Source organism: Tyto alba, unplaced genomic scaffold (assembly GCF_018691265.1).
Source record: "Tyto alba isolate M040663 unplaced genomic scaffold, T.alba_DEE_v4.0 Super-Scaffold_23, whole genome shotgun sequence".
NCBI classification, from domain to species: Eukaryota; Metazoa; Chordata; class Aves; order Strigiformes; family Tytonidae; genus Tyto; species Tyto alba.
The window spans coordinates 29824102-29837797 of NW_024881297.1; the positions used below are offsets into that span (position 1 = coordinate 29824102).

Consider the following 13696-nt stretch of genomic DNA (forward strand, 5'->3'; position numbering starts at 1 on the left):
ACAAAAAAAAACAAAAAACCAAAAAACATTCCTACAGACCGGCCATTCCCAACTCCCCTGCCTCCTCCAGTTTGAGCTGGTGCAGGAATGGCAATGGCTCTTTTCCCTTTGCAGGTCTGAGAGGGCCCAAACTGGGGAGCACTGGTGACCCCCAGAGTCAGAGTCCAGCAGCACCATGGTCCCCCGGGGTGGTGGGGGGGTTCAGGGCAGCTGGCACCCCTTCCCGTTAGCGTGTAGCAGGGCTGTGTCCAGTCAGACCAGGGCTGGTTTCCAGGAACGGGCTAAACAATTCTATTTCCCCTGTTGTGGGAAATCACGACCGCTTTCAGGTGGAGCAGGAAAGCGGGAGACACCTCGCCCAGCCTCGTCTGAGCCCCCCCTACTCTCTCCTCCCTTCAGCGCCCGGACTACAGGCGCTGCCTGCCCCATCCTCAAAGGATGCTTCTTAAATAGAAGATCCCCCCTCGATGTGGGGGAGAGGCAATTTGCAGCAGCTCGAGCTGCTCCAGAGGTAAGAAGGGAAGGGTGAAAGTTTGCCAACTGACAGAGCAAACAGCAGGGCAGATCAAACGTACCCGTGCTAGGGCAGCACAGCCCAGGAACGGGAGAGCAGGAAGTCCGAGGGGAAAAAAACAAGCCTCACAGCTTCTGAGCTCCCAACCCTCCCAAAGCCAAGTTCAGACATGGAAGAGACGGGGGTCCCCCGTGTTGGGTGAGGCCAGCCACGGTATTCAGGCTCCACAGGTCCCGTTAGCTTCTGTCACACAAACATGGCAATATTCCGTGTTCACTCAATCCTCCTAGGACTTCAAAACAAGTTGCATTTCATCGTTCGATTGACATCCCTTGTGCCTTGAACAAGGGCAGCACCATGGACCACCACCTCCCTGCCTGATCTGCACATATTGAGGGGGAAAAAAAAAAAAAAAAAAAAAAAAAAAAAGCAGCTAACCACTCAGGCACATGCTTTGCAAGGGAAGCCACTCCTCCTGGCAGGGATCCCCTGCCTGCTCTACAGGCTTTCCTCGAAGCAAGCAGCACCGCCTGGGACTGCGCCTCTGAGCCTGCAAGCCACAAAGAGCAAAACCCCTTTCCCAGTCCATTAGGCTTGAACCGCAGTCTAAAAATTAGCTAGACACCTCCGGGAGCGGGGAGACCACCGCGCCGGCGGCGAGAGCGCTGCAGGGCGCCTCATTTCCTGAGCAGTGCCACGGGAGGATGTTAGTCATGAACGAGAAGTGACAGCAGTCACCAAACCCACGCCTCGCCGGCCAGAAGGCTTGGGTAAGATGACAAAGCCCAACACGCATTGGATCCATGCAATGGACGTTGCGTTGGTTTTCTTTCACTCAGAAGCTGCTGCACGTGTTTATGGTTTGTTTAAGGGGAAAAAGCAGCTGTAAAATGTTAAACTGGATTATCTCAGCAATAGCTTAGGCGCTAGTATAGCGCTGTATTTACAACCTGAATTTAAAATTCTGGTACAACTGCCCATCTGCACTACATGGTCCCTCTTGATTACTGCCAAATCCAGTTACACTGCACCCAGAAGAGGGCAGAGCCATTTTATTCATTCTGCTAGAAAAAAACCTGCCAGACACCAGGTTTTCCCAACTTACCATTCCCACCACTTCGCTGCATGCTCTGAAAGTGGACACGGACCTTCTTGCAGGCCTAGCCCAGCAGCCAGAGACACAACGCTTCATCAGCTTGGCTGACGTGAGGTTTGACATAAGCACTTTTCAGCTCTCCAGCACAGCCGGGTTAGCCTAAAAACTTCCCAGTAGCAGCCTACAATCCCAGTGAGCAGCTCTGACGAGTTGGAGCGCCCTGGAAAGACGCAGCCTGGGGGACAGACTGGTTCAGGCCGTGAGTTTCAGTCAATACAGCTTTTTCCAGAGTCCCCGCGTCGCTACGCCCAAGGGCGCTGCCACGACGGCAGGGGTGGAGATGGCCGACCCCGCTGCAGCCAAGGAGTTTGGTCTGGACGTGTGTATCCCTAAACGCTCCCGTTTGTCCAAAACTGGCCCGCAGACACAGCGAACGCGGGTGGCACGTTCACACTCGCACGTCGGCCCAGCAGTTCCTACGGGCTGCTTCCCGCTGCCGCTCGAAGCGCGCAGCGCCCACTGCGCTGCACCCGGTTTGGCGCCAGCGTGGAAACCCAGTTTTACCTCACCCTTGTGATTGAGGGGAGCCGAAGCAGAAGCTGGAAGGGGCTCATTCAGCTCCGAAGCTACCAGGGCAGTAGGTGCACGGGGAAGGATTTCAGTTCACGGGAAGGATTCAGCCCCGTCCAACTTCCCCTCTGACTCACCGAAGCAGCCCGCCAGGCGCTCTGCCCGGATTCAGGGGAAGAGCCTGCTCCTGGCTGCACCTCGGGCACAGCCAACCGGCCTCCTCGCCAGGCACCCCGAGCTCCCGTCCCCGCAAAGCTACAGCAGCTCTGCTTACAGGGCAGCCAGCAGAGGCTGCCGAGAGCTCCCTGCTCGCTCCTCTGGGAGACTCTGCTTAAAGCAGGCCAGCTATCAGCCAGCATCGGCCCTGCCCTGAGTATTCATTAGCTCAGGAGAAAAAGGAGGACAAAGTACAGAAAAGAATTAGTCCCACACTAAGAGGTTTTTTTTTCTGCTCCTTTATGACTTACCACAGGCTGGGGAGGTGGAGAAAAGTCATGCCCAGCCTGATCCTCAACTACGGGATGTCCTGTTTGACCGTCCTAAGGAGTTAAAGAGCAGCAGAATAAAGCTAGCTATGGGAAGCTACCAACAAAAATCAAAGGGAAAAGAAAAAATTAAGGCTGGAGCTACCAAAGGCACTTTGTGACGAGCTGAGGCCACTGCAGGGCTGTTGCTGCCGAGCTGTAAGCAGCAGAGATTTGTTTGCTTTTCAGATGGATGCGGTGAACAAACACATGTTTACCAGCACGGCCCCTCTCCCTGCGGCACCACAGCCAGTGCAGCTGGCACTTATTTTTTCCCCCGCAATGGCTTATTGAAATTTAAAGATGACTACTTCCACGTGCAGGGTCTGTATCCTCAGCCAGAGGATGCAGAAGCAGCATCATCTCATCAGGCACTTGCTCACCCTGGGCTCCTGGACAGCAGTTCGGCAGGATCGCAGAGCTGGCTGAGCACGAAGCATTTCCAACTGCAGAACAGGCTCCTAAATTAAATCTACACCAGCTGCACTGTGCAGTGTTTGGCATTAAGGTGCTGTAACCCTAACCCATTCACAAATTACCAGCAGCAGATGTCTCTGCCTCTCCTACCCCTTTGGCTTGTAATTTTAACTACAGACAGGAGTAGCATATAATAGCTATTTCCTTCCTCCACATTTTCACTTCTTATCTAGAAGAGTTATTTCTCCAAGCTAATGTTTCCAGTGGAAACTCTGCCTTTAGCTTAGTCAACATGATTTCCATGCTGATATCACCGTTGCGCCTCCAAGTAACACCACCACATCTGCACCCAGCTAATTGCAGGGCACGGCAAGGACAGGTCAAAGGGAATATTCTGCTCAAACAAATTCAGAACAGCAATTATTTCCACAGATGCTTCCCCACGTCAGTGTCACCTGAACCCTTCCTAGATTTCAATCATCCCCTCTCGCTCCAAACTGCTTGTGTGCTTCGTCTGTGCCTTTGTTTCCCAATCACTAATTCCAAGGTAAGAGCAGCAGATGAATCCTTTCTCTCATATTCCAAAAATATAGGAAAGGGCAACAGAAAGGAGCTGTCCCTGCATGTGGGAAATACCACACTCCTTAAGAGCTTCTCCCTTATTTCGAAATATATGCAAACAGGTTCTTGCTAAGAATGCAAATTGCTCTATCACTCTCCACCAGAGAGAGGAATTGCACCAAGAATACACAACCCCCCAGTGACACCCCAACAACTTAAATACTGAAAATATCTCATTTATCATATTGAGCCTACTTTGTTTTTTTGTGCTAGAGATGGAAGAAAATCTCCTCTCCAGCTGATTAAGCTGCAAGAATACTACTGAAGTCTGCATAAAAATAATGATCTGCTGCAGACATGCCCTAGATCTGGGAGAGGAACAGAGCTTGGCTGAAGAGGAGAGTTTAAACTTTCATCCCCTGACTTGGAGCAAGTGCCAGGAGCTGAACATCCACTCTTCAGCAGAAGCAGCTCCTGGCTGCTGCGAGGCTGCCCAGAGGAGGACAGGAGGGCTGGGAGAGCCACAGCTAAACCCACGCAAGCAGGTCAGATATTACAACACAGACATTCCCCAGACTTGCTCGGAATAAGTTGCACGAAGCCAGGCAAGCCACTCCAGTGGCACTCTCAGGTACCAAAACTAGGCTATAGAAGACCAGCTCTTCTCTGCAAGGCACCGACCCAGAGCTCTCCAGGAAGTGTCCAGAAGTCAAGGTCTCGGGATTCACAAAGTCATAATGTATGTGGCAAAGATAGGGCCCTTCTGAGGCTGCCGATCTGCTTCAGTGGCCTTTGAAATAATAAACTAATTTACCAAGATTCCAGGAGATAGAGGACAACATCCGAGGTCATTCCCAGAAGTAGAAACCTGCCAGCTTTGGTCGACCTGTGCTAGAAGCAGATTGTTAGATGTTTACCACGAAAGGTCTTAAACACACAGCTACACTCAAAAGTCTACCTCACGGTAAGCAAAACCCTCTCACGAAAGGGGACAAATAACTTTTAAAGCCCCTTGCATCTCTCTAGCCTCGTCAAGCTGCTCTCATGACAGCTTTTAGACTCAGCTGCATTATTTCCCAAATAGTTGTAAGACGTTTTGTTTATCAGGGTGGGAAAGACACTGACATGGAGAAAGCCTCAGCCGGAGAAGCGGCAAGCAACCGAAGAGTTGCTTTGTGATGGATTAGTCACCCTAAATCAACACCATAGAAACACAAGCCTTGACCAGCCCTTGTTACAAGACCTAGGTAAATGCAGCGGGCTTCCTCACTGGTTTAAGGGAGATCCAGCTTCACCATCGAGCACATTTTCAAGGAATTTGTTATTACAGCAGACAGTAAGTGGCATAACAAGAATCTTATTGTTGGAAAAAAAAAAAGTTTAGCTCCCTATATAGAGCATTAACAGGACTGAAAGTCTCATCATTGTGTTCAAGAGGGAAGTTATGAGATAACCACGGGAGCTGCCAGATTTTGGGTAAAATGGAACTCAAAATCAGTGTATCCCTGGACCTGCTTGCACTGAAGAGACAAGGCTGGAGCATCACAGTGGAGTAGTTCCAATTTGTGCGAGAAAAACACCAGAGTCATGTCATCTGAGGCCACCCCACAGCCAGGAATATTTGCATGCAGGCACAAGAGGATAGGAGCTACAAGTGAACAACCCTGGGACCAGATTAACAATCACCAGCTCCTCAGAGTCTCTGCCTGGCACACAAGCTCCAGAAGCTCAGCTTGTTGTAGCCATGTTTTCTCAGTCATTACTTAATATATTAATTCTTTGCTTTCTTGCCTCCCACCTTACATCCATGCTGAAGTCCAGCCTATGCACCCATAACTCTCTCCAGCTCAAGCGTTCCCAGACTTCGGTTTTCTTAGAGCCACGAGCCGAGCAGTGATTTCAACAGATCTCTCTCAGCTGATTAAAGGACAACTAGAAACACAGCAGCCACAGGTTAGAGAGACAAGAGCACCAAGCCAGAAGGGGGAAAAAGAGCAAGAAAAACAGAAGTCAGACAAAACAAAGGGGACATCCCCATGTCATCTCTCAAAGATAAAACAAACCCAGCGGCCATTAAACCTTCACATTAATTGCTGGTTTTCCTTGAAGCGAAGTTTTGGTCAGAATTACAGCCTCTTGCTGGAGCTCAGGGACCCTAAAGAAGGAATCAGACTCACAAGCCAAGCTCTGCTGAGCCCCTGGTCCTCTCTGGCCAGCTCTCTCAGACCAGGCCGGCTATTTACCCGGAACGGGCGCCCAGGGAGCAGGACTAGGAGATGGCTCCTAGGTCTCTGCTTCTCTTGCCTGCCTGGACGAGCCGACTGGTAAATTCAGAGCTAAGCACAGCCACGGCACGTGATGCCAAGGCAGAGTCATGCCCAGCCCTCAGCAGGCAGTTTCTTCTCCAGCAATTTTATTGCTACTCAAGGAAGTGAGTGGGTGAGCAGGGTTAAAATTGTTCCCCTCTACCAAGAAGTCTGTGGGCAATTCTGCTTTTCTTCTTCCCAGACACAAGCCGTAGCTATCTCATTCCCCCACATCAGCCATTTTCAATTCAGCTTGCCCTGGAGCAGAAAGCGTTCTGACCAGGTACATGTGGGCTGCAGAAAAAAACAGCAATTACATTTTCTGTGCATGTAACTGCCGTGTTTGTGAGAAGTCCCTGACCTGCCAGAAGTTAAGCATCATCCCTCCTGTGAGTAGGTCTACGCATACCCATGGATTTAGGCACGCAATGCTGTCAGTACTTTGCCTCAGATCCCACCTCAACCTTTTCCCTGCTAAGTTTTTGTAACAAAGATCACACAGCCATGCTCACAGACGTTTTGTCACAACATACTTCGCTGGCTTGAAATTCTATCATCCCTAACAAGTAAAATAAAGAGAAGGAAGTGTTTCTTGCAGTGCAGTAGCCCTGTGCACGTGCAGTGGTCCTGGTACAGAGGCAGGGTCTCCTACCTGGCTATGGAGAGCGATGGGTTGTATTTCAAGAGTGTCAGGCAGCCCAACCACACTAGTTTTTGTGCCCTCTCCCAGCAGTGTGCAGTGTCAACAAGGAGGACAGTGTGGGAGGCCACCCAGGGCAGCAGCCAGAGCACAGAAAAACAGGTTTCTCCTCCTCTGTCCAATACTGACCAGACCACAGGATTACTCGAATGTCTGAGCATGAAGTAGAGACGCTCAGAAAACAATTGGCTCTCCTTTGAGCGTGCCAGCGAGAGCACAACTTGAAACTCCAGTTATCAGGCACAGACAGGTATGAGAACTGCTGCACCCAGATCCCAGGACAAAAGGCTAGGGAAAAGCCATGTGTCAGGACTACCGGGTTGAGAAGGGCTCTCCCCCTTAGGGAAGAGTCTCCAAAACAGAGATTTAAGTTCAGGATTAGGAACTAGTCAGACCATCTCCACATTCAGCGTAAGCCAGGCTACAGAAATCTCTTGACCTGGTGAAAACAGGACCAAGTTAAAAAAAAAAAAGTCTGTCTCCAAGAAGGCACAAATGCCTTGGGAAGATGTGGATCGATGCAAGACAAGGGCTTCTCAGACCACATCTCCCAGGGCGTCACATTCAAGCTCCACGCGCGGCAGCCAGTGCTCGTCATCCCCCCGGGGACACAAAGGTGAGCGAACGCTCGCAGGTCTGAGCAAGGACACCGATGTTCCGCCAAACTAAGCAAGTCTAAATATAGACCTCGCGTGTATCTTATCTGCGTTCTGTTAAACGGGCGGGTTTATGGAGCCATGAGAGCTTATTTATAAGGAAACCTCCATGTCAGCACTACCCACGTCCCTGCAGCGGGGGAGAAGTGAAGCCTTTACAGACCTGATGTGACACGCAGCTCCCGAAGCCCTGTCCCCTGCCTGGCAGCGGGTGACAAGATGGCACAGGACACCAGCCCGAGGGAACAGACTCCCCCCCCCCACCGCCGATCACCTCGCCCAGAGCACCAGCCATCGTGGGAGGCTGCTTGCCCAAGCGAGCCGGAGGAGTGGGAGCGCTGATAAAGCGGGAGGTGTTGCGTGTTGCAGCCTGGCATTGAGAAATTGAAATAGCACCTACGCGAGCCGGGCTCCCAGCTCGCAGCCGTTGGGACAGAAAGGCCCCATAGCAGAGGGGAGCGCAGGGTTCTGGTGTGTAAACCCAGAGGAAAAGGCACACACTCCTCACGAAAGAGGAAAGAAAGACGTCGTGTGTCAAGAACGCCCTTTACAATCCAACTCACCTCATCCCGCACACCAGCGCTTTCACCAAAAATCGGAGAGCTATAAACACACACGGGACTTTTGTTGAAGACATGAGAGTCACTCACCACTGGTCCACTGACCCGGGGGGGGGGGAAAAAAAAAAAAAAAAAAAAAAAAATCACAGCTCAGAAGTGACATCAGCAGGTCCCAATGCCTTGGGCAGACAGCATATATTCCTGGCAATGAGGAAAGTACTTCTAGATATACCGATAAAGGTCCCAGGCATTGTTTTTCACCACTTTTACACCCTGTTTCCATTTATTAGTAGCAAAAATTCACTTAGCCATGTGAGGTTTACATTAATACTGCTGTTAAACTGTACTGGAGTCGCAGCTGTTTCAGCAAACACTTCAAATGAAGGTGGAAGCAGGCAAGAGCAGCACCGGTGAACATCCTGCCACATCAGCCCTTCAGCCGAAGTCACACCGAGGTCTCTCGACTAAGAGGAGACCTGTTCCCCAGCCATTGCATCTGCTTCTTCAGATCCCTGCTGAGAAACTATTTTAAAGCCTTCGAGAGTCTCTGACCTTCCTTATCTCCCTGGACTTTTGCTCCTCTTGTCATTTATGTTCCTCACACCCTGGTTTAACCGTCCTCCCCTCTCCCAACCCCAGGGACGCAAGCTGTCCTCGCAGGCTGTCAGCCAAACACCAGCACACAGGTGTTCCAAAAAAGGTACTAGGATACAACAGTTCAACTGGAAGGGACCTACAACAATCCGCTAAACACCTCTGTTATTACCTGGTTCTTCAGTTGTCCTCCTCCACAGTGGGTACAACTTCAGAGAAAAAAAAAATTTAACACAAACAGCCCAAATCAGAGGGATGCTTTCCACAATTGCTGCTTTAACACTCAGCAGTAAATTGTAGGTCAATACATTTATTTTAAGAAGCGGTTCCATTTGCATTTCTCTCATTGTGGGGTTGTATTTTAAACCCCACCTTTGCAAAACCGTTCTCAATTCACGCCACTGCCTCTCCTCCCCACCACAGGGTGTTGCCAGGGAGCAGGGGGTGCCCACATGCAGTGACAAGCACCCCGTCTTTGCCATCGCACTGGAGCGGGCAGCAAAGAAGGTAACTGGGAAACTGAAATGCAGAAGCTGTCACCTCTGGGTCTCCCAAAATACACCGTCATGTGAGGGGGAAGAAAACCAACAACAGAAACCAGATGGTCCATGCCTGCCCTCCGTGGGCTGCGAGATGAGCAGCCGGCTGTCGCAACCACTTTCACCCGCCGCCCGAAAACACAGCACTTGTTTTGCCCCCTGATCTTTCTGCCTCGGTGATGCATGGTGAGCGCGAGCCGTTTCCCACGAGTTATGCAAACCCCAGAGCAGAGCAGCCGAGCCGCTCCGCTGCCGCCTCTTACCCAAGAGGTTCCCCAAAGGGGGAACCACCCCCTTGCAGCTCTGCTTAGGGAAGAGTCGGCGACAAGCAGAGCCACTTCTGCAGGAGCCGGGGCAGACACCGTCCAGATCACAGGTCCCCCAGCATCTCCAGCTGCAAGGAGGAACCACGATGCAGACAGCTCCCCACCCTGGGCTGCTGCATCCAGCTCTGGGAGAGGTCAGTCCTGAGCGACGGGACAAGCCCCTGCCCAGCACTGAGAGACATCCCCAACAACCTGATATCACTATTTAGATGCCACTTGCATTTATTCACTTACCACCTGCATCGTACTCGAATACGGAAAGGCACCCTGTAAAACCCACTGCCCACAAGGCACTTCCAAAACAGGACACCCCATACATGACACCTCCTTCTGCAGAAGGGGGATGTAATTCCTCCCACGTGACGTGGCTTTAGGAAAGTCCCCTGCAGCAGTGTCCAATGCCCACCCACAAAACAGCCCCCACGCCTGCTGTGGCCACGCATGTCTCCTCTCCAACATCAGCTGATCGCCCCCATTCGTGGCGATAATCGGACCGAGGAGGTTCACGCCAGAGCAGTCAGACCTTACCCTGTAGCCCAGATGCACATCCCCTTCCTCTCGTGGCTGATGTGCTGCCACGGACTCACACTCCCTTGCACAAGTAGAGGAAGACGTGCCGCAGCTCAGCTGACAGCTTCCCTCCCTCACCTTCACTCTCGGGCATCGTGTGGGAGGGACAGACCCTTACAACCACCTTCAACTACAATTATTCTTCTCCCAGTGACTTGACATTTCAGCATTTCCCCTTCACAAGCCACAGGAAGTTTGGGCCAGACTGACTTTGCTTTAGCTCAGCAACAGCAGATTAAAAATTCCTGAGTGCACCTCTAGCCACAGAGAGAGAGGGAGACGGAGAGGGAGACAGCCACTTCTCCACAGTTAGCTATTAAATGAAAAGAGAGGCTAGACTATCCAGTTATTTTGTCTTAAGTACACTGGGATTCAGGAAACAAACCTCTAGTAACAGACTAACTGACCCGAGGCAAATCCTTGCCTGATGAAAAACCATTTTTTGTGCTTTGTGTCTTTGTTATTCAAAATCCCATTGCGAGATCTTACACCTGATCTGTTTACAGACAAGCATGATCTCAGGCTGACATCTGCCAGAGTTCCTCTTCCTCACTCCTCAGGGTACATGTTGCCAGAGGGACTGCTGTCCAAGCCATGCGATGCCAACACGTGGCTCCCTGAGCCACGCAACCTCAGCCTGACAAATTTTTTTTTTTTTTTTGCCCTAGCCTGACAAATTTTTTTTTTTTTTTTTTTTTTTTTGCCCTAGCTCCTAGTTAAGGCCAGTTTGAAAGCTACAGTGAATCCGACAGCTACCAACCCAATCTGATTTGACTCAGTTTTACCAGCTGCTTTGGAGAAGGCAGAAGAGGTTTTATTCAAACAAGTAATTATAGCCTTAACTTCCTCCCCCAAAGCAGACAGGTTAAATATTCCTCCCTACCCGCACAGAGGCTCTCTGGGCACTAACCCAAGGCAGCCCAGCTCACTCTTGGTCCCCAGCAGACATGGGGGAAGCACTGACAGGGTCTGCAGACTGGAGCGGGATGCCAGGCAGACGTCTGTCTCCCTTCAAGCGAGGCACGTTGCCCCGAGCTCGCTGGTGCTCCTTTAACAGAGTCCTCTGAGGAAGATGAGTCACTGCCCAGCTCGTGTGGGAGGAGAGCACACCACAAAATGCTGCAAAGCCAAGGCCGGTTTCTCGTGAAAACCAGTTTCTGAAGAAACTTTTAAAGCCGACAGCTCCAGCCCCAGACTCAAATAAGGGCGGAAATAAAAAGAGCAAGGAGCAGCTCACCCCAGCAAACAGGCGCCTCTACCTGCCCTACACCAGCCTCCTGCAACTCCCCCAGGTCCTTTGGGTGCTCTTTGAGCGGGGTGCCCTGCTTGGTCTAGGGAGAAAGAACCCCCCCTCCTCCCCTTCCTCGTCGCAGGAAGATCCCCGGTACCTTCGTTTTCTTTGCGCTGGGAACTCGCAGCTGAAAGATCCTGGAAGTCACAGCCAACGGGATCGCTCAGAGACGGATGAAAAGTCACTGGGCAACTGCAAACAAGTGCAATCACTACCATGCTGGGGGCTCAGCCTGGCATTAGAAATCACTCCTCCCTGCTTCAAAAAATACTCAATTGGGAGATTAAGTTTACGATGCATTTTAAAGCGGATCATTAATCAGGCACTCATCCAAATCAGAAACCAGCCTGTTGATATGAAACAGGCTGAAAACCCTAAAACACCAGTTAAGCACCCCAACAACACCCAGGTAATTCACCAGCTTCAGAGCCCACTGCAAAGGGTTTGGGGAGCCCCGAAAAGGGACATACAGAGACAGGACCTAGGGAGAAGGGACAGGGGTGATATCCCATCATGGGGGATGGGAGGTAAAGCTCAGGAAGGGGCTCAGGGCTGCAGAGGGGAAAGCGGGGGTTCACACCGACATGGGGTACGTGACTGTGTCCAGCTTCTCCCCATCCTCATGCTGACCCCATGTGGAATCACCAACCAGCCCAGAAAGAGTTAAACCGGACAGGATTTAGGGGGAAGGAAAGCACCCCCGATATAGTCACATTCACTGGCCAGCTCCAAGCTGAACCCCCATTTCTGGGCCCAGCAAAGGGTGCTCAGATCTGGAACTGGGCAGTACTGGGAGACCCCGACACCCACCAAACCAGGAGCCACCCCCACAACTCACTGAGAGGGACAGGGACACCCCCCCCCCCCCCCCAACCTAAGGGGACCCCAGTTTTGTCAGGGGAAACCCTTAACAGCCCCGAGAGCCCCCAGCTGAGAGGAACCACTGGGTGTCAGGGGGTCTCACAGGGGCTGGAGCGGGGGGGGGCACAAACATACATCCCCCAAACCAGAAAGGGGAACACAGAGAGCCCCACGCCCACGTGGAACCCCAAACCATGGAGCACATAGAGCACTGGAGGGGGGGGGGAGCCAATACCCCCACACCTCAGGGGGACTCAGTGCACCCCCCCCCCCCAATACCCCCACGGGACCCTCCAACCGGCAGGGAAAAGGCAGAGGGTAGCAGGGGTGACCCACGCTCGTGCCTCCTCCAGCCACGGAGGGCACCAGTGTCCCCCCACACACACACGTGTCCCCCCCGATCTGTGGGGGTCACCGAGAGTTTCCCCACGGCAACAGCCGCCCCCCCCCCCCCCCAAGTCAGCACCACCCGTGTTCCGGTGACCACTGGAGCCACTGCCACCCCCAAGACCCTGCCCACGGTGGGGACGGAGTGGGGGTTTCCCTCAGAAATCGTGTCCCCGTGGGGCACCAGTACCCCCAGGCCCGGCACCGGTTACCTGCACTCCCGGCGCCGCCTCCCCCTTCCCCCCCACCGCCCCGGAGCCGCCTTTTGACGGGAAACCGGCCGGCTCCTCGCCCCGCCCCTCGCCGGGGCCACGCCCCCTCCTAGCCACGCCCCCTCCCCCCTCCACCAATGCCAGCACAGCACCGCTTCGGCACCGCCCCGGCAAGGGCGAGACGGCGCCGGCACCGCCTCCCAGCACCATATAAGGTTCGCGCGGCGCGAATCCCCGCCCATTATGGGCGTGGCGAGGGCTGGCGGGAGATTGCACGTGTCTGCCTGCACCACGGCCTGGGGGGGGGGGCGGTGGGTGCTCCACCGGGGCTGCCCGGTTTGGGGACCCCCAACCACCCAAACCCCGCTGCCCAGCCCGGTCCCCGCCGCCAGCCCAGCCCCTGCCCGCGCTGCCCCGCTCCCGTGGCTTGCAGGAAGCCCTGGGCTCTGCCAGGGGCTTCATGGACGCTGCTGGGGGCTTTTTGGGGTGACGCTGCCTGGCACTTTTGGGAGCATAACCCCTACAGAAAGCCCAGTGGGATCAGGCAGCTTACCCATTTCCTCCCGGCCTGTGATTAGCCCCTTACTGGGACAGAGCAAACACCATCAGTACAATAGTGCCCCCCCCAGCGCTCCCAGGCAAACTGTCTCCCTGTAGCATCAGACCCGCAGCACGTTTAAGTGTCCCCACCATGTTTCACCTTCACTCTGGTGTCTCCTGGAAGTCCAGGGGTTGCAGAGCTCCGTCCCCGGAGCTGGCAGCGGTTCAGAAGCTGCTTCCTTTCCTGATTTCTAAGTAACAAGCTGCCATGTACTCGGAGCGCTTGCTGCATTCATCACCCGGCAGACAAACCATCCGGCTTACGCGGCCGCAGGATTTGCTGGGCTCATCTCCCTCCTCTCCCATTTCTGGGAGGACACCCAAGAGACCTGCCACCACGCACTGCAAACCCTCTGTCACATTACAGCCTTGAGAGAGTTCTTGTATTTTTCTGATGCTTAGATCAGATTAA

The 13696-nt window shown here is 53.0% G+C and overlaps 1 protein-coding gene across 3 annotated transcripts in view; it reads right to left on the bottom strand.

Annotated features, from left to right (window-relative positions):
- The window catches only part of VDR (vitamin D receptor), a 39254-nt gene extending 26545 nt beyond the window's left edge, over nt 1–12709 (bottom strand). Inside the window, exons 1-2 of one of the 3 annotated variants that reach the window (XM_042796473.1) lie at nt 12685–12709; nt 11322–11416 (exon numbers count right to left, since the gene is read on the bottom strand). Coding sequence is in view for 1 of the 3 variants with exons in the window: in XM_032984410.2 (XP_032840301.1) it covers nt 11322–11442 (121 nt within the window). In the remaining 2 variants the exon portion in view is untranslated. Of the gene's footprint in view, nt 1–11321; nt 12231–12684 lie in introns of those variants that run through there. The other 2 variants (XM_042796474.1, XM_032984410.2) reach the window with 2 other exon arrangements.
- Between the last annotated feature and the right edge of the window lie 987 nt (nt 12710–13696).